This window comes from Zalophus californianus, chromosome 6, assembly GCF_009762305.2.
Source record: "Zalophus californianus isolate mZalCal1 chromosome 6, mZalCal1.pri.v2, whole genome shotgun sequence".
NCBI classification, from domain to species: Eukaryota; Metazoa; Chordata; class Mammalia; order Carnivora; family Otariidae; genus Zalophus; species Zalophus californianus.
In genome coordinates this window covers 27,648,917-27,669,919 of record NC_045600.1, presented here as the reverse complement: position 1 = coordinate 27,669,919, position 21,003 = coordinate 27,648,917, and the positions used below count along the sequence as shown (strand labels likewise).

Below are 21,003 nucleotides of genomic sequence, written 5' to 3'. Positions count from 1 at the left end.
TTCAGCCTCTTTGAGTGACACCAGTCACACTTGATTATGCTAACAGTGGAAAGCAAATTGATGACTTCATTCAAAATTCTTCCCTGGGCTAGGAAGAAAATTTTCTTTATGGGCTAGGGAAATGAGGTGGTGATTGGTCTAGAACATTCTAAGTAGACGAATGTTCAAGTTGATACAGAGGGGTAAATTAGGTCACATTTCCTACAGACCTAAAGATGCTCCATCTTTCAATGGCAGCTAAGACAAGCTCAGTCAAGCTATGGGCCTCAACACTCTCAACACACTCAACACTGTGCTAAGCAAATCACATGAGGAGAATAATTACCACAAATTCAGGAGAAAAATGACAGTGCACTATTTAGTATTTAGAGTCTTGATCATGACTGGTTTGGATTTCTTAAGACTTCACCTCTGCAGTGTATAAGACATAGCTCAGGGCACAAAGGATTACCCATGCCCTGATGAACAAAATGTAAAGCATGTCATTTAAGCCCAGGATAATAAGTACAAAGTAAATTAAGAGAATAAAATTTACCAAAATAAAGCCAAGGTTCAAGGTTAGAAGGGTTTTAAAAATCAAACAGAGCAGTCAAAAAGGAATAGTTGAAAACAAGCAGAAAGGATGTGTTTTACACAGTATTCTTTAAGGTGGAACAAACTTCCTATTCAGACTTCCCTCTGAGAGTCTTACAGTGAGAGAAATTTATGACCCAAAGATTTTAGGAGAGATGATGAAACAACTAAGATTGTGACATGAATTGAATTCATGACCTCCACTTCTAAATACCCTCAACCTCAAAACAACAAAAACAGAAAACCTCTTTTTCCTCTAGGGAAGTATATAGCTCCTCCATCCACTCATTTCATGCTATAAAGCACTGAGTTTTTCTTGAGAATTTTGTCTCTTCGTTCTCTTTAGTCATTCTGTCAGTCAACCTCAGGTCCTGCAGATCCTACTTCTAAGTACATCTCAGTTCAGTACAGTTCTTCGTAAACTCCAAGGACATCTACCTAGTCTGAATGACCATTGTTTCCTCTCCCAATGGGGTATCCTTGCATACACTCTTTGCCCCCTTAGATGGTCTTCAAACTGCAGCCAGAAAGATATTTTTACAAAGCAACTGATCACGTCACCTTTATCTTTAATGGCTTTCCTTTAATCTTGAGATAAAGACTAACGTTCTGGACATGGTCTAAGATGCTACATAGTCTGTTGCAAATGGCAAGATTTTGGTTTTTTTGATGGCTGCATAATATTCCGTTATATATACACGTGTGTGTGTATATATATATATACACACATATATATATATCACATCACATCGTGGATGGAACTAGAGGATATTATGCTAAGTGAAATAAGTCAGTCAGAGAAAGACATGTATCATATGATAGGAGGAATTCTTTTTTTTTTTATTTTTTAGTTTTTTTTTTAAAGATTTTATTTATTTGAGAGAGAAAGAGATAGAGAGCATGAGAGGGAAGAGGGTCAGAGGGAGAAGCAGACTCCCTGCCGAGCAGGGAGCCTGATGTGGGACTCGATCCCGGGGCTCCAGGATCATGACCTGAGCCGAAGGCAGTTGCTTAACCAACTGAGCCACCCAGGCGCCCAATAGGAGGAATTCTTAATCTCAGGAAGCAAACTGATGGTTGCTGGAGTGGTGGGGCGTGGGAGGGATGGGGTGGCTGGGTGATAGACATTGGGGAGGGTATGTGCTATGGTGAGCTCTGTGAATTGTGTAAGACTGATGAATCACAGACCTGTACCTCTGAAACAAATAATACATTATATGTTAAAAAAAAAAAGATGGAAGGGAAAAATGAAGGGGGAGATATCGGAGGGGGAGACGAACCATGAGAGACTATGGACTCTGAGAAACAAACTGAGGGTTCTGGGGAGGGTGGGGGGGGACCGGTTAGCCTGGTGATGGGTATTAAGGAGGGCACATTCTGCATGGAGCACTGGGTGTTATACGCAAACAATGAATCATGGAACACTACATCAAAAACTAATGATGTAATGTATGGTGATTAACATAATAAAATTTAAAAAAATAAATCAAAATAGCCTAATGAAATGTTAGGTCAGTTGTTAACAAGATCTACCATAACACTGTACTCATAGAATAAATAAATACTTGCTGATGAAAAAAAAAAGATGCTACATAGTCTGGTCCCTGTTTGCCTGCCCAGCCTTACCATACCCTACTTTACTTCTTCCCCTTGTACTCTGGCCACACCAGGCCTCTTATTGTGTGTAACACACCAGTGGCCCTTTTTGCTCAAGCCTTATATTAGCCCTGTTTTTCCTTTTCTGTATTTTTTAATGCTTTCCTATCTTAGGGGTCTTCCTAATCCTGGAGAGACTGCCCCTACCAGCATATTTTTATTTATTTATTTATTAAAAGATTTTATTTATTTATTTGACAGAGGGAGACACAGCGAGAGAGGGAACACAAGCAGGGGGAGCGGGAGAAGCAGGCTTCCTGCGGAGCAGGGAGCCCTGATGTGGGCCTCCATCCCAGGACCCTGGGATCATGACCTGAGCCGAAGGCAGACGCTTAACCACTGAGCCACCCAGGCGCCCCAGCATATTTTTAGAGATAACAAACATCTTGCCTGGAACATACCAACCCCCTCCTTCATCTAACTCTCACACACCAACCCAGTATTTTCTGTGCCCCAGATCACCAAAGGGCCAGGTGCCAGACAACTAGGGACCACCCCTATAAGCCAGAGCCCACGGAAATTATTCAGACTATCTAATCCTAAACTTACTCAAGTTTGCCTACCCTGTCTTGCCCATTTCTTCCCCCTGAAACCACAGTAAAGACTCTGGGCCATGCTCTCCTGTTGCTGCTTTTTCTTCCTGACTAACTCTGGTGCTTCCCTGTGTCGCCCTGTGTTACCACACAGGGCTCCTCCTCTTGGGAATTGTAAGTAATAAACCCTTCCTTCAAGGCAATTGTCTCTGTCCGTTGTTTTACTATACCTGACTAAAAACCCCGAGTAAAAATTAAAACAGACCTTCATACATGCTGTCCCTCTGTCTTCCTCCCACTACTCTTTCATCATGTGGCGAACTCCTGTTACTTCCTCAAAGCCTGCATGAAAAGGACTTGCTTTGGTAAATTACCTTGATCCCTCAGACTAGTCCTTTCTCTGTTACATTTTCTCAAAACAGGACCTTGATCTATAGCATTTATCCCAGTTGTAATGAAGAATTATCTGTGTAGTTATTAGATGTCTGTCTTCCCTAATAAAGAGTAAACTTGTGGAGACAGAGGTCTTATTTATCACTATATTTCCAGTCACTAGCATGGTGTTTAGTAATTAAAGGAAGGAGAAAAGAAAATCACTTTGGTTGCTTTTACTAGACATTGTTCTTGAAAAAATAATATATCCAAATTCATAACTGATTTTATTATTTTTTTTCAAATTTCCAAATCCATTTATTAGTTCTTATTCTTTTTTTTTTTTTAAAGATTTTATTTATTTATTTGAGAGAGAGAATACATGAGAGGGGGAAAGGTCAGAGGGAGAAGCAGCCTCCCCGCCGAGCAGGGAGCCCGATGCGGGACTCGATCCCGGGACTCCAGGATCATGACCCGAGCCGAAGGCAGTCGCCCAACCAACTGAGCCACCCAGGCGCCCTATTAGTTCTTATTCTTACTGTGCTGACAGCTGGCATCATTACTTCCTGCCCTTATTAAGCAAGATCAAAATTAATTTTAATCACCATGTGTACACAGTATTTTACGTGGTTGTATTTAATGTATATATACTACTTTGACTTGATATTTAAGTGACTTCATGTACATACTTTCATATGAAAAACCAGTCCAAATATCATTATTTTGGTGGTTATATAATATCCTATTGTCTTGACATCATTTGCTTACCCATGGAGAATTACTTGTTCCTGTTTTTTCTGTTAGCCTTGTTTAAGAGTCAGGTCCTTGGGGGGCACCTGGCAGGCCCAGTCAGTAGAGCATGTGACTCTTGATGTTGCGGTTGTTAGTTCGAGCCCCACACTGGGTGTAGAGATTACTTTAAAAAATAAAAATAAATTACCTTAAAAAAGAAGAGAAAGAGGGTCAAGTCCTTGGTCTGGCAGTATTCAGTGGCTGTTGCAATTGCTTTCTAAGAATACTTGGGAAGGGCACACTAGCAGAAGTGTATTGTCATAGAAGCTTCTGCCTCAATTCCCTGTTTGGTCCTTTTCCCTGGTGAAAACTATACCACATGGGGCCCCTTAATCAAGTAGCCTTCTATCTTTTCTATCTCCTGGACCACACTGTGGGCCTCTACATCTTGGCCTTCATGAGTGGGCAAGAGTGAGCCACAGAGAAGAAGAAAGCCTTGATTGCTTCCCAGAGATATCTTTAGCTCTAGTCCTGTGGAAAGGTGTGGTGCCATTGTGATATTTTGTTTTCATAGAATAAAGAGAACATCCACCTAAGGTTAGGGGGTATGATGTAATGCTTGGCCTGAAATTGTGGTGAACAGCTGTATAAAAATAGTTTCATTTCTTCTTGAGTGAAATGAAATGAAATGAAATGAAAATATTCATTGAGGAAGCAGAATCGCTAGGCCAATAGAAATGAATAGTATTATGGTCTATATGTTGCCCGTTTGTTTTCTATAAAAAATGTAGTTTTGTAATAGCAACATGTAAGTGTAGGTAATTTGCCACAATCCACTGAAGCCATTGACGCAGTATTTTGTATTATTTTTGCTAGTGTAATGTATTAGTACTTACATTTCTTTAAGTGTTTAAAAATTTTAACAGCTTTAGGGTGCCTGGGTGGCTCAGTTGGTTAAGCAACTGCCTTCGGCTCAGGTCATGATCCTGGAGTCCTGGGATCGAGTCCTGCATCGGGCTCCCTGCTCAGCAGGGAGTCTGCTTCTCCCTCTGATCTTCCTCCCTCTCATGCTCTCTTTCTACCATTTTCTCTCTCTCTCTCAATAAATAAATAAAAATCTTTAAAAAAATTTTTAACAGCTTTATTGATATATAATTCATCTATCATACAGTTTATACATTTAAAGTGTACAGTTAAGGAGCGCCTGGCTGGGTCAGAAGATCATGCAACTTTTGATCCTGGGGTCATGAGTTCAAGCCCCATGATGGGTGTAGAGATTACTAAAAATAAGTAGATAAATAAACTTAAAAAAAATAAAGTGTAGGGGCGCCTGGTTGGCTCAGTTGATTGGGCGACTGCCTTTGGCTCAGGTCATGATCCTGGAGTCCCGGGATCGAGTCCCACATCGGGCTCCCTGCTCGGCGGGGAGTCTGCTTCTCCCTCTGACCCTCCTCCCTCTTATGCTCTCTGTCTCTCATTCTCTCTCTCGCAAATAAATAAAAAAATCTTAAAAAAATAAAAAATAAAGTGTACAATTCAGCGGTTTTTAGTCTGTTCACAAAGTTGTATACCTTTCGAATTGTACTGCTTTACTGATTAGAGAGGGGATACCTCTTTTTTTCAGGATAAAAAATAACTGAAAGGAAGTTAGAATTTAAGATAAATATGATTTGTTTGACTAAGATTTTATTTAACATTACTGACTATATACCTTTCTTTTAGTCACCAGGTAAATTAATAAACTGGCCAGTATTATCAGGCAGAATTATATTCTAATCAACGTTTTTCTTTTTTAGCGTTGCAGAATGAATGAAGACACTGGTACTGATTATATAAGAGCTTGGCAGTTGTCTCAAGTGGTTGATGGTGGAGGTATTGGGATTGTAGAAGAAAGCAAAAACATAAATTTTACCAAAGGCGATTTTGTGATTTCTTTTAATTGGCCCTGGCAAACCAAGGTTATTCTGGATGGAAATAGCCTTGAAAAGGTGACGTATAATATACAATATCTGGATTCCCTCCCCCTGTAATTTTTACTTTGTGAATTTGGCATTCAGTTTGTTATCAGGGAAAAATAATAAAAGCGTATATTTTCTTTTAGATAGCTTCCAAAATGTGGAAAACCTTTGTTTCTTTTGCACTGTTGGCCATAACTATATATGACAGTTCTTAAGATTATTAGTGGATGGTGGTGTTTTCTGTGTTTATTTCTCAAATTTTGCATATATAAAATAAAACCTGAATTGTAAGCATCAAAAAATATTTTATGCCAACAACCAGAAGGCCCCTTAGAGTTGTGTGCTTTAAAGTTTCCTGAGAAATTGCCATTTGACTTAAGAAATGCATTTGGTTTGTTCTTGAAATTATTTTTTCTATCAAAGTCCTGAGTTCAGTTTCTGCTATTACTTGAATCATGTGAAATTATCAATATTTGTCTGTTTTGACCTATAAAACCTGGCAGCTTAATGTAATTCAACCTAATATATGTCATCAGGGAAGTTACTTTATGCCTTTGACCCTTTATTTCCTCATCTGCAAGATGAAAATACTAGCTCTCTCACAAATGAGTGTGGAAATTAGATGCTATGAGAAATATGACTAAGACTTTCTTAAAAGTTTTATAAAATTTTCGTACTTTTTTTGAAGATTTTTTAATTTTTAAAATTTATTTGAGAGAGGGAGAGCACGAGTGGGAGCGGGGGAGGGGCACAGGGAGAGGGAGGGGGAGAAGCAGGCTCCCTACTGAGCAGGGAGCCCCACATGGGGCTCGATCCTAGGACCCTGGGACCATGACCCAAGCTGAAGGTAGACGCTTTACTGACTGAGCCACCCAGGTGCCCTTAGTACTTTTTATTATTACAAATTCTTATCAGTTAAAGGTGACTGTTAAGATACAAATGATAATGTGTCAGATGTTATACAATAATTTTCAACTTAATGGTACTAGTAAAATCTATTTAACTAGAAATTTCTTAGCCAGGAAGTGAAAAAGAAATACGCAGCAGGTTCTGGTTTTCCCTGTCATTGTGCTGTGGTGGGAAATGGAGCAGTTGGGGAGAGCTTAAAAAGAGCTTAAAAAGCCTTAAAAAGGCTTTAGGCACAGGTATTAGAAATGAGGAAGAGGAATTCAAAAGGGATGGAAAAAGGATATTTGCTACCACAAACATATCTTTCAATGTTTTTATATTGGCTGTACTAATAAATAACTATTACCTACATGAAATATTCCTGTGTAGACCTTTCTAAGTATTGTTGACTTCAGTATCTCAATTACCTTTATGTACACACTAGATTTAACTGATAGCTGTTTAAGACTGCTGAATACAAACTGCCATTTTATTTATGACAGTTTAAGTACAAATCAAATTAAGAGGGTGAATCTTAATTACTTTTGGTGGTTTATTAAGTTTTTACCAAAATATTCAATTTCTTAAAAAATTATTATGGAATTTTTATGGTAGGGAGTCTTTCCATATCATTTCTCTTGATCCATTTCCTCCTAACGTTACAGATAAGAAAACAGACACAGAGAGAGGGTATGTGCTATGGTGAGCGCTGTTAACTGTGTAAGACTGATGACTCACAGACCTGTACCCCTGAAACACCTAATACATTATATGTTAATAAGAAAAAAAGAAAACAGACACAGAGAATGCAGAAGTATAATTAATTATTGGTAGGGCCTGCTAAACATATAAACATCAATGCTAAATGCTAAAAGATTGAGAGAGCCCTCATTTTATTCTGTAATTAAACTAAAAGAAATTGTATCACACTTTCCTTATATTTTTATGGTACACTTTAATCATCAGTAGGGTTTGAGCTGATTTTTATGGATAAATGTTTGCTTTGGAATTGCTCAGATTTTAAAACCTTCCAACTCTGCCTAGTGTTCTCCCGTTAAATATTTCTTCTCTTTTGTATATACTTGGGGCATTGACAAGAAGGAATGGTTAGTGTCTTTCATGTGGGAATCCTTTTTTTTTTTTTTAAAGATTTTATTTATTTATTTGACAGAGAGAGAGTGCAGGGGGAGCAGCAGAGGGAGAGGGAGAAACAGGCATTCCGCTGAGCAGGGAGCCCGATGCAGGGCTCAGTCCTAGGATCGTGGGCTCATGACCTGAGCCGAAGGCAGATGCTTAACCGACTGAGCCATGCAGGCGCCCCTCATGTGGGAATTCTTTAAAGTTTTTGCTTGTTTGTTTTTTTACTATAAAGAGAAGTAATATTCATTTCTTTTTTACTTTGTTACAAGTAAATTATAGAATTTTAGCAAGACTGAAGAATGGTTCGCTGTTCTAGAAACCATATTGGGTTGTTTATTAGTCTGCTTGGAATGCCATTACAAAATACCATAGACTGGGTGGCTTAAACGACAGAAATTTATTTTCTCACAGTTCTGGAGGCTAAAAGTCTGAGATCTAGGTGCTGGAAAATTTGGTTTGTAGTGAAGCCTCTCTTTCTGGCTTGCAGTTGGCTGCCTTTTTGCTGTGTCCTCACAGGGCATTCAGCCTTTCGTTTGTGCACATGCAGAGAAAGAGCTCTGGTGTCTCTTCCTCTTCTCATCAGGAAACAAGTCCTGCTGGATTAGGGCCCCTTCCCTATGACTTTATTTAACCTTAATTATCTCCATAAAGACCCTTTCTCCAAATATAGTTACATTAAGGGATAGGTCATCAACATAAGAATTTGGGGGTATACAACAGTCCATAACAGGTTGTTTCTACCGTGTTGACTTAAAACAGGAATTCCTAGTATTATTTTTTAAAGTTATATATTTTATTTTAGGTAGACCCACAACTTGTGGATGGGAACCTTTCATACTTTCTTGGAGCTATAGGTATGCCTGGTTTGACTTCCTTGATTGGGATACAGGAAAAAGGTCATATAACTGCTGGATCTAATCAGACAATGGTTGTTAGTGGAGCTGCTGGTGCTTGTGGATCCTTGGCCGGGCAGGTAAAATTTCTGAGAATTATTTGATTTTTCTAAAAAAGTGATCATAAATCAAATTTCTGGATACATGTATATAATTTAAAATAGAAAATTGAACACATTTATAATGTTATTTTACACATTTCGGGTAGAAATGATGTTATTACCTGCTTAGACTCTCTTCATAACAACATGGAAAACCTAGATTTCTGTATCTTGTTCTCTGTTAACCAAAAATAGACATGGTAAATGCAAGAGCATTGCTTTAATCAATATAAGGAAGAAGCTCAAAGAGTACCTATCTGGAATTCATGAATTAAAAGGCAAACTCATATTTTTGAAAAGAATCTTCAAATAAGAGGGCACTTACTGGGTTCTAGAAACATAGTCAGGATTATGATAGAATTTTAAAGTAAACTGTTTTATGAATAACAGCCTTTATAGTGTGAAAACCATTGGAACAAAACATTTTATCATAGTAGGGATTTTAGTTCCTCAGAGGCCTGAAAAATATTGAACTGCAAGATAGTGATGTTTTGAGTCTGACTATTCCTTTTATGAAATCAGCTTTAAATTGTGTGATTTTAACATTAAAACTAAGTCTAATATTAGTCAGTCTTCATTTTTTTAGGAGTGACATTGTATCTGGTCTCAATTCTTTTGGCTTCAAATTACTTTAAGCCAACAGCTCTGTAATCAAACCTAATTGTGAATACTCTCATATACTTGTAATATCTTGTATGCTTTCACATTTTTACACTTAAATGTGGCAACAGAAAATTGTTTAATTTTTAAAAATTTCCCCCCTAGATTGGCCATTTGATGGGCTGTTCCAGAGTGGTGGGAATTTGTGGAACACAGGAGAAGTGCCTCTTTCTGACCTCAGAACTAGGCTTTGATGCTGCAGTTAATTATAAAAAGGGGAATGTGGCAGAACAGCTCCGTGAATTATGCCCAGCTGGAGTGGATGTTTACTTTGACAATGTTGGTGGTGACATCAGTGATGCAGTGATAAGTCAGGTTGTGTGCTGGTTTGTTTGTTACAAATCTGAATACTATGTTTTATTTGATGTGCTATCTTTTTACTTGATACTGAGAAAAAAAACTGTAAAATTCTACGGTTTATTGTGAGAAATAACGTAATGATCAGTATTGTAATTAAATGATATCGAAAAGCTTGCTGACACCTACTTCCATTTGCTTGCAGATTTGCACATGAGCATCAATTTCATTTCTTCGCTAGCAATATTATATTTTTCACCTGCATTTTATTTTTTGTCAAAAATTAACAGTTGTAGGGGTACCTGGCTGGCTTGGTTGGTCAGGCACGGAACTCTTGATCTCGGGGTTGTGTGTTCTAGCCCCACGCTGGGTGTAGAAATTACTTAAAAATAAAATCTTAAAAAAAAAAAAATACAGTAGTATTGTTCAAATGGTGAAGTTTTGACCCTAATTCCCTATCAGCTAACTCACAGCCATGGCCTCTGACTTCGGGTAGGGAAAGGATTTTCATAGATTACAGGTATTTACATATTTTTATTGACAAGGTTACAAAGTATGAACGTTGGCTATTAACACTGCATTGTCCTTTACTATATGTAAAATTATTTGCAGTTGAGGTTATTTAAATCCAAGAAACGACTTTAGTGCTACTACTGACAGTAGCAACAATAATGGCAACACCAGTGTAATTCTTTTGCACATTGCCGAACTCTCCCTTACCTCTATGTTCCGTTGGAGGGGACTTGTTTCCTAGTTAATTAAAACTCTTCAAAACATAATAAGGTGTAAATCTGCAAAGCAAAATCAGTTAATTGGCACCAATTGATTAAATATAATAATCAAGGAGGCTTTCATTGAAGCAACCGTAAAATCAGTAAACATAGGTAAGGCATATATTTTAGGGTATAATAATCAATTTTCTCTGAACAGATGAATCAGAACAGCCATATCATCCTGTGTGGTCAAATTTCTCAGTACAACAAAGATGTGCCTTATCCTCCTCCACTACCCCCTGCTGTAGAAGCAATCCAAAAAGAAAGAAACATCACAAGGTATGGTCTACCCTTTTCCCCTTATTACTAGGTTCATGAGTTTAAAGATCATAGATGTATATAAAATATATGTTCTTCATATATCATTTTTCCTTATTTTTTTTTAAAGATTTTTATTTATTTGACAGAGAGAGACAGCGAGAGAGGGAACACAAGCAGGGGGAGTGGGAGAGAGAGAAGAAGGCTTCCCGCGGAGCAGGGAGCCTGATGCGGGGCTCGATCCCAGGACCCTGGTATCATGACCTGAGCCGAAGGCAGACGCTTAACGACTGAGCCACCCAGGCGCCCCAGTTTTCCTTATTTTTAAAAAATATTTATTTATGTATTTCAGAGAGCACCCTTGTGCGCACATGGAGGGGAGGGGCAGAGAGAGAAAGGGGGAGAGAAGCAGACTCCCCGATGAGCTGAGTGTGGAGCACACTGCGGGGCTTCATCTCATGACCCTGAGATGATGACCTGAGCCCAAATCAGGAGTCAGACCCTCAACCATCTGAGCCATCCAAGCGCCCCTATAATTTCCTCTTATTAAATAAAACTTGAAAATATACATATTAAGCCAGTTCAATATTTAGGTTTTTGTCAACTAGTGCCCTGGCAGAAAACTTTCTAAAAATGCATCTGTTCTATCAATCTTTTGCAAGCCTTTTTTTCCCCCAAGTGACAGAAACTCAACTCACATTGGCTTAAGTACAAAGGAAATTTATTGGCTCATGTTTCTGAGAAGTCCGGTATTAGTATTGACTTAGATTTGGCTGGATAAAAGGTTTGCATAGTGGCATCACTACTCAGTTTTTCTCTGCCTCTGGGCCGTGCTTTCTTTTGTGTTGGCTCTGTTCCCTCCCAGGCTCTTTTGCAGCCCAGTGAGAGGATGACTGTCATCCCTTGTCTCATACCAGGTTAGCAACCCAAGCGAAAAGAGGACAGCTCTCTCCTCTCGGTTTTGTTAAGTCCAAAGCTGATACTTACCGGCTCAGACTGGCCTGGCTTTGGTCATGGATGGGTGAGGAAAGGATACTACCCACAAAGTCAAATCACAGTGCTAATTACCAAACAGAGTTCTGGATGCTGGCCAGACAAAACAATAGAAGTCCACTATACTTACACCTGTAACTACACCTAAAACTGTATCTGACCAGACTCTGTGATTACGTCCTAATGTTTGAAAGATTAACAGGTATTAGAGTTCTGGAATGATTTGGTTTTGGACTATTTCACCCTCTAATCTCTGATCATTATCCTTTTTTCTTCCCCACTACAGAGAAAGATTTCTGGTGTTGAACCATAAGGACAAATTTGAGTCTGGCATTCTACAGCTGAGTCAGTGGTTTAAAGAAGGGAAGCTAAAGGTAGAACTTGCTTCTGTTGTTTATCAATATCGTTTGTCTGCTACTTAATATACTTTTATGTTATTTGAATTTATGATGGCAAACATAACTTCATAATAAAAATTCCTACAAAATTGTACTAAATATTGTAAATTAAGTTTACTCCCAGGTGAGTATAACCTCCTAATTGAGAAACTCTTTCCGGTTAGTACCTTTATCTAAGATTTCATTAACCTTTACTTTTCTTAGACTATATTACAAGATAAGTAGGTGTTTTTTTCCAAATTTTAATATTCATTACTTTAACAAATATTTATGGAATGCTACTATGTGTTAGAAGCTATGCTTTCTCAAAAGTCTTATAAGTACCTCCTGGTACCCCTAACCCTCTACCACCATACATCTTTTGTTCCCTCCCTGATATTCTGATATATCTTGGTTGCTGGCTGGAAATCAAGAGTTATTAATCAGGGCTGTAGAGATTCTGACCTAGGATGTTCTTGAAACTTGCAAATGATAGGCAAAGTTATATGTGTGTGTGCTTATGTTTATGTACTTTGTTTTTTGAAAAGAGATTGTATAGTTTGTGATACTACCAGTTAAGGATCAGACAGTGGGAAAAGAAGATTTTATTTTTTTATTTTTATATTTTTAAAAGATTTATCTATTCTAGAGAGAGAGAGAGAGAGAGACCGCGTGAGCAGTGGAGAGGGGTAAGGAGAGAGGGAGAGAATCTCATGTAGACTCCCCACAGAGCCCAGAGCCCAGAGCCTAGAGCCTATAGCCTCATGCCAGACTCAGTCCCACGACCTGAGCTGAAATCGAGTCAGATGCTTGACTGACTGTCACCCAGGCGCCCCAAGAGGATTTTATTTTTAAAAATCATTTCGGGTGCCTGGGTGGCTCATTTGGTTGGGCGACTGCCTTCGGCTTGGGTCATGGTCCCGGAGTCCTGAGATCTGAGTCCCATGTCGGGCTCCCTGCTCAGCGGGGGGCCTACTTCTCCCTGACCCTCTCCCCTCTCATGCTGTTTCTCTCTCTCAAATAAATAAATAAAATCTTAAAAAAAAAATTATTTCATAGGAAACTTTTCTGTGCTGCCTCCATGAAATGAGGAATATCTATTTTTAGACAAAGTGCTAAAGAGTGTTGCTGCCCTTTGCAAAAATGAAGAATATTACAGTTGACCCTGAGCACCTCAGGGGTTAAAGGTGCTGACATCCTCCCCCTCCATGCAGTTGAAAATCCCGGTATATCTTTTGACTCCCCCAAAACTACTAATAGCCTACTGTTGACCAGGAGCCTTACTGATAACATAAACGGTTGATTTACCACATATTTTGTGTGTTATGTATAATTTATACTGTATTTTTTTTTTAAGATTTTATTTATTTATTTGACAGAGATAGCAAGAGAGGGAACACAAGCTTGGGGGAGTTGGAGAGGGAGAAGCAGGCTCCCCACTGGCTTGAAGCCAGGGACCAGGACACTGGGATCATGACCTGAGCGGAAGGCAGATATTTAACTACTGAGCCACCCAGGCGCCCCTATACTGTATTCTTTACAGTAAACTAGAGAAAAGAAAATGTTATTAAGAAAATCACAAGAAGGGTAAATACATATGTAGTACTGTGCCGTGTTTATAAAAAGGATCTGTGTATAAATAGACCTGCACAGTTCAGACCCATGTTGTTCAAGGTCAACTATAAATAGATACACTGACCTAAAGAATACTATATGTAGGTATTTTGATTTCCAGATCAAAGAGACTGTGATAAATGGATTGGAAAACATGGGAGGTAAGATGGACGTCGATTTATTTATTATATGCATGAGCTTGGCACAAATACTCCCTTTTTTCCTTGAATTGTACTTCACTGGTGTTTTTTTCTTTTTCTTTTTTTTATTTTATTTTATTTTATTTATTTATTTATTTTTTTGTTTTATAATTTATGGCGTATTTTCTAACATTTCTTCTCTTTTTTTAAAGATTATTATTGTTATGTTAATCACCATATATTACATCATTAGTTTTTGATGTAGTGTTCCATGATTCATTGTTTGTTCATAACACCCAGTGCTCCATGCAGAATGTGCCCTCTTTAATACCCATCACCAGGCTAACCCATCCCCCTGCCCTCCTCCCCTCTAGAACCCTCAGTTTGTTTTTCAGAGTCCATCATCTCTCATGGTTCGTCTCCCCCTCTGACTTACTCCCCTTCATTCTTCCCCTCCTGATATCTTCTTCTTTTTCTTTTTTCTTAAAATATGTTGCGTTATTTGTTTCAGAAGTACAGATCTGTGATTCAACAGTCTTGCACAATTCACAACGCTCACCGTAGCACATACCCTCCCCAATGTCTATCACCCAGCCACCCCATCCCTCCCACCCCCCACCACTCAGCAACACTCAGTTTGTTTCCTGAGATTAAGAATTCCTCATATCAGTGAGCTCATATGATACATGTCTTTCTCTGATTGACTTATTTCACTAAGCATAACACCCTCCAGTTCCATCCACATCGTTGCAAATGGCAAGATCTCATTCCTTTTGATGGCTGCATAATATTCCATTGTGTATATATACCACATCTTCTTTATCCATTCATCTGTCGATGGACATCTTGGCTCTTTCCACAGTTTGGCTATTGTGGACATTGCTGCTATAAACATTGGGGTGCACGTACCCCTTCGGGTCCCTACATTTGTATCTTTGTGGTAAATACCCAGTAGTGCAATTGCTGGATCGAATGGTAGCTCTAATTTCAACTGTTTGAGGAACCTCCATACTGTTTTCCAGAGTGGTTGCACCAGCTTGCATTCCCACCAACAGTGTAGGAGGGTTCCCCTTTCTCCACATCCCCGCCAACATCTGTCGTTTCCTGACTTGTTAATTTTAGCCATTCTGACGGGTGTGAGGTGGTATCTCATTGAGGTTTTGATTTGGATTTCCCTGATGCCGAGCGATGTTGAGCACTTTTTCATGTTCCTGTTGGCCATTTGGATGTCTTCTTTGGAAAAATGTCTGTTCATGTCTTCTGCCCATTTCTCGATTGGATTATTTGTTCTTTGGGTGTTGAGTTCGATAAGTTCTTTATAGATTTTGGATACTAGCCCTTTATTTGGTATGTCATTTGCAAATATTTTCTCCCATTCTGTCGGTTGTCTTTTGGTTTTGTGGACTGTTTCTTTTGCTGTGCAAAAGCTTTTTATCTTGATGAAATCCCAATAGTTCATTTTTGCCCTGGCTTCCCTTGCCTTTGGCGATGGTTCTAGGAAGAAGTTGCTGCGGCTGAGGTCGAAGAAGTTGCTCCCTGTGTTCTCCTTTAGGATTTTGATGGACTCCTGTCTCACGTTTAGGTCTTTCAACCATTTGGAGTCTATTTTTGTGTGTGGTGTAAGGAAATGGTCCAGTTTCATTCTTCTGCATGTGGCTGTCCAATTTTCCCAACACCATTTGTTGAGACTGTCTTTTTGCCATTGGACATTCTTTCCTGCTTTGTCAAAGATGAGTTGACCATAGAGTTGAAGGTCCATTTCTGGGCTCTCTATTCTGTTCCATTGATCTATGTGTCTGTTTTTGTGCCAGTACCATACTGTCTTGATGATGACAGCTTTGTAATAGAGCTGGAAGTCCGGAATTGTGATGCCGCCAGCTTTGCTTTTCTTTTTCAATATTCCTCTGGCTATTCGGGGTCTCTTCTGGTTCCATACAAATTTTAGGATTATTTGTTCCATTTCTTTGAAAAAAGTGGATGGTATTTTGATGGGGATTGCATTGAATGTGTAGATTGCTCTAGGTAGCATTGACATCTTCACAATGTTGGTTCTCCCAATCCATGAGCATGGAACGTTTTTCCATTTCTTTGTGTCTTCTTCAATTTCTTTCCTGAGTATTTTATAGTTTTCTGAGTACAGATCCTTTGCCTCTTTGGTTAAATTTATTCCTAGGTATCTTATGGTTTTGGGTGCAATTGTAAATGGGATCGACTCCTTGATTTGTCTCTCTTCTGTCTTGTTGTTGGTGTATAGGAATGCCACTGATTTCTGTGCATTGATTTTATATCTTGCTACTTTACTGAATTCCTGTATGAGTTCTAGCAGTTTTGGGGTGGAGTCTTTTGGGTTTTCCACATACAGTATCATATCATCTGCAAAGAGTGAGAGTTTGACTTCCTCTTTGCCGATTTGGATGCCTTTGATTTCTTTTTGTTGTCTGATTGCTGTGGCTAGGACTTCTAATACTATGTTGAATAGCAGTGGTGAGAGTGGACATCCCTGCCGCGTTCCTGACCTTAGGGGAAAAGCTCTCAGCCTTTCCCCATTGAGAATGATATTCGCTTTAGGTTTTTCATAGATGGCTTTTATGATATTGAGGTATGTACCCTCTATCCCTATACTCTGAAGAGTTTTGATCAAGAAAGGATGCTGTACTTTGTCAAATGCTTTTTCTGCATCTATTGAGAGGATCATATGATTCTTGTTCTTTCTTTTGTTAATGCATTGTATCACGTTGATTGATTTGCGGATGTTGAACCAGCCTTGCAGCCCAGGGATAAATCCCACTTGGTCGTGGTGAATAATCCTTTTAATGTACTGTTGGATCCTATTGGCTAGTATTTTGGTGAGAATTTTTGCATCCATGTTCATCAAGGATATTGGTCTGTAATTCTCCTTTTTGATGGGGTCTTTGTCTGGTTTTGGGATCAAGGTAATGCTGGCCTCATAAAATGAGTTCGGAAGTTTTCCTTCCATTTCTATTTTTTGGAACAGTTTCAGGAGAATAGGTATTAATTCTTCTTTAAATGTCTGATAGAATTCCCCTGGGAAGCCATCTGGCCCTGGGCTTTTGTTTGTTGGGAGATTTTTGATGACTGCTTCAATTTCCTTAGTGGTTATAGGTCTGTTCAGGTTTTCTATTTCTTCCTGGTTCAATTTTGGTAGTTGATATATCTCTAGGAATGCACCCATTTCTTCCAGGTTATCTAATTTGCTGGCATAGAGTTGCTCATAATATGTTCTTATAATTGTTTGTATTTCTTTGGTGTTGGTTGTGATCTCTCTTTCATTCATGATTTTGTTCATTTGGGTCACTTCTCTTTTCTTTTGGATAAGTCTGGCCAGGGGTTCATCAATCTTGTTAATTCTTTCAAAGAACCAGCTCCTAGTTTCGTTGATCTGTTCTACTGTTCTTTTGGTTTCTAGTTCATTGATTTCTGCTCTGATCTTTAATATTTCTCGTCTCCTGCTGGGTTTAGGCTTTATTTGCTGTTCTTTCTCCAGCTCCTTTAGGTGTAGAGTTAGGTTGTGTATTTGAGACCTTTCTTGTTTCTTGAGAAAGGCTTGTATTGCTGTATACTTTCCTCTCAGGACTGCCTTTGCTGTATCCCAAAGATTTTGAACAGTTGTGTTTTCATTTTCATTGGTTTCCATGAATTTTTTTAATTCTTCTTTAAAATCCTGGTTGACCCATTCATTCTTTAGTAGGATGCTCTTTAGCCTCCATGTATTTGAGTTCTTTCCGACTTTCCTCTTGTGATTGAGTTCTAGTTTCAAAGCATTGTGGTCTGAAAATATGCAGGGAATGATCCCAATCTTTTGGTACCAGTTGAGACCTGATTTGTGACCTAGGATGTGATCAATTCTGGAGAATGTTCCATGGGCACTAGGGAAGAATGTGTATTCTGTTGCTTTGGGATGGAATGTTCTGAATGTGTCTGTGAAGTCCATTTGGTCCAGTGTGTCATTTAAAGTCTTTATTTCCTTGTTGATCTTTTGCTTAGATGATCTGTCCATTTCAGTCAGGGGGGTGTTAAAGTCCCCCACTATTATTGTATTGTTGTCAATGTGTTTCTTTGCTTTTGTTATTAATTGCCTTATATAATTGGCTGCTCCCATGTTCGGGGCATATATATTTACAATTGTTAGATCTTCTTGTTGGATAGACCCTTTAAGTAGGATATAGTGTCCTTCCTCATCTCTTATTACAGTCTTTGTTTTAAAATCTAGTTTGTCTGATATAAGGATTGCCACCCCAGCTTTCTTTTGATGTCCATTAGCATGGTAAATGGTTTTCCACCCCCTCACTTTCAATCTGGGGGTGTGTTTGGGTCTAAAATGAGTCTCTTGCAGAGAGCATATTGATGGGTCTTGTTTTTTAATCCAATCTGATAGCCTGTGTCTTTTGATTGGGGCATTTAACCCATTTACATTCAGGGTAACTATTGAAAGGTATGAATTTAGTGCCATTGTATTGCCTGTAAGGTGACTGTTACTGTATGTTGTCTGTGTTCCTTTCTGATCTTTGCTGCTTTTAGGCTCTCTCTTTGCTTAGAGGACCCCTTTCAATATTTCTTGGAGGGCTGGTTTCGTGTTTGCAAATTCCTTTAATTTTTGTTTGTTCTGGAAGCTTTTTATCTCTCCTTCTATTTTCAATGACAGCCTAGCTGGATATAGTATTCTTGGCTGCATATTTTTCTCGTTTAGTGCTCTGAAGATATCTTGCCAGTCCTTTCTGGCCTGCCAGGTCTCTGTGGATAGGTCTGTTGCCAATCTAATGTTTCTACCATTGTAGGTTACATATCTCTTCTCCCGAGCTGCTTTCAGGATTTTCTCTTTGTCTCTGAGACTTGTAAGTTTTACTATTAGATGTCGGGGTGTTGACCTATTTTTATTGATTTTGAGAGGGGTTCTCTGTGCCTCCTGGATTTTGATGCCTGTTTCCTTCCTCACATTAGGGAAGTTCTCTGCTATTATTTGCTCCAATATACCTTCTGCTCCTCTCTCTCTTTCTTCTTCTTCTGGGATCCCAATTATTCTAATGGTGTTTCATCTTATCGTATCACTTATCTCTCGAATTCTGCCCTCGTGATCCTGTAGTTGTTTCTCTCTCTTTTTCTCAGCTTCTTTATTTTCCATCATTTGGTCTTCTATATCACTGATTCTCTCTTCTGCCTCATTTATCCTAGCAGTTAGTGCCCCCATTTTTGATTGCACCTCATCAATAGCCTTTTTGATTTCGACTTGGTTAGATTTTAGTTCTTTTATTTCTCCAGAAAGGGTTTCTCTAATAAGTTCCACGCTTTTTTCAAGCCCAGCTAGTATCTTTAAAGTCATGATTCTGAACTCTATGTCCGACATCGTACTAATGTCCGTATTGAGTAGGTCCCTGGCTGACGGTACTACCTCTTGTTCTTTTTGCTGAGGTGATTTTTTTCGTCTTGTCATTTTGTCCAGAGGAGAATAGATGAATGAGAGAACAAAATGCTAACAGGTTTACAACATCCCCAGCAAATATACTGTATACAAATCCGAAAAGACCTGAAACCAGGGGAAAAGAAAGGGAAAGAAAGAAAAAAGAAAGAGAAAAAAAAAAAAAGATAAAAGAAAAAAAAGATAAAAACAAAAACAGAACAATACAAAAAAAAGCAGAATGTGATCAAATATGATCAGGCTAGTGCATAGATCAGTGCCACACACTAGATTTTGGGCGTATTTTGGTCTGTTAGAAAAAAGTGCCTCCTAAAATTTTAAAGGAAGAAAGACATATATGTACAAAATAAGTGTTGATACAATGAAGGGATGGAAGATGATTGTAAATATGAAAATTATAAAAGATTTTATAAAAGGACTTGATAAGAAGTTGTTTGAAAAAAGAAAGAAGATTTAAGAAAAAAAAAAGGAAAAAGGGAGAGAATGTGATCAGGCAGGAGACTAGAACAAAGCCATACACTAGTGATTTAGGGTATATTTTGATCTGTTAGAAGAAACTATCTCAAAATTTTAAAGAGAGAACAACTTATATATATATATGCCAAAAATAAGGGTAACTACTATGAAGGGATAAAATATGACTCTAAAAATGAAAAATAAAAAAATGTTTTTTTTAAAAAAAGGGATTGATAAGATGTTGGTTGAAAAAGGGAAAAAGAAAAATAAAAAAAACAGTTAACAAAAATTAACTTTGATGAACTAATGAATCATGGTAAAAAAAGGCCATGAATTCTATGTGCAGTATTCCCCTAGCGCTGGAGTTCTCCCGTTCTCCTTGATCCGTAAACTTGGTCTTGGCTTGCTGGCTGTTCGTGCTGATCTTCTGGGGGAGGGGTCTGTTGCTGTGGTTTCTAAATGTCTTTGCCGGAGGCTGAATTGCCCCACCCTTGTCGGTCCGGGCTAAGGAAGCTGCTTGGGTTTGCTCTCAGGAGCTTTTGTTCCCTGCAAGCTCTCGGTACAGCTTTGGAGGACCAGGGTGAAAATGGTGGCCTCCCAATCTCCACCCGGAGGAGCTTAGAACTCGGGGCCCCGCTCCTCAGTGCACCCCCAGAGAAAAGCAGTCACTCCCGTCTCCCTGGTCTCCGGCCGCACTCCGTGCTCACCCGGCCTGTGACCCAGCGTTGCTCTCTGGCACCCGACCCCGTGTGGAGTCTCCAAACCCAGCAGATCCCTGCGGTGCATTCCCGCGCCGCTCCTCCCCGGGACGGAAGGGGCGTCTCCCCAGCTCTGCCGCTTGTTGGGTCCCTGCTGGAGGAGCAGTGGCCCAACTGGGCCGCGGATCACAGTTTATGGCAACCCGGAGCTGAGAGCCCGTGCCTCGGCTCCGTCTCTGCAGCCGGCTTCCCTGCTCTGATACCTGGGAGCTCTGCTGCACTCAGGCACCCCCGGTCTTTCTGTGACCCCGAGGGTCCTGAGACCACACTGTCACGGGAGGATTCCAGCCCCTGCTTAGCCACTGCAGCGATGTCCCTCAGCCAAGCCAACTTCTAAAAGGTCCGATTTTGTGCTCCACGGTTCTACCACTTGCCAGAAGCGGCTGGCGGAGGCCCC

The 21,003-nt window shown here is 39.3% G+C and overlaps 1 protein-coding gene across 5 annotated transcripts in view; it reads left to right on the top strand.

Annotated features, from left to right (window-relative positions):
- Positions 1 to 21,003, top strand: part of PTGR2 (prostaglandin reductase 2) — a 35,367-nt gene that overhangs the window by 11,504 nt on the left and 2,860 nt on the right. For 4 of the 5 annotated variants that reach the window (XM_027571522.2, XM_027571519.2, XM_027571518.2 and 1 more), the window contains 6 exons: positions 5,663 to 5,854; positions 8,655 to 8,825; positions 9,612 to 9,821; positions 10,734 to 10,855; positions 12,114 to 12,201; positions 13,940 to 13,979. In XM_027571522.2, the coding sequence (XP_027427323.1) occupies positions 5,663 to 5,854; positions 8,655 to 8,825; positions 9,612 to 9,821; positions 10,734 to 10,855; positions 12,114 to 12,201; positions 13,940 to 13,979 (823 nt within the window). The remainder of the gene's footprint in view (positions 1 to 5,662; positions 5,855 to 8,654; positions 8,826 to 9,611; positions 9,822 to 10,733; positions 10,856 to 12,113; positions 12,202 to 13,939; positions 13,980 to 21,003) is intronic. The other variant, XM_027571520.2, reaches the window with a different exon arrangement.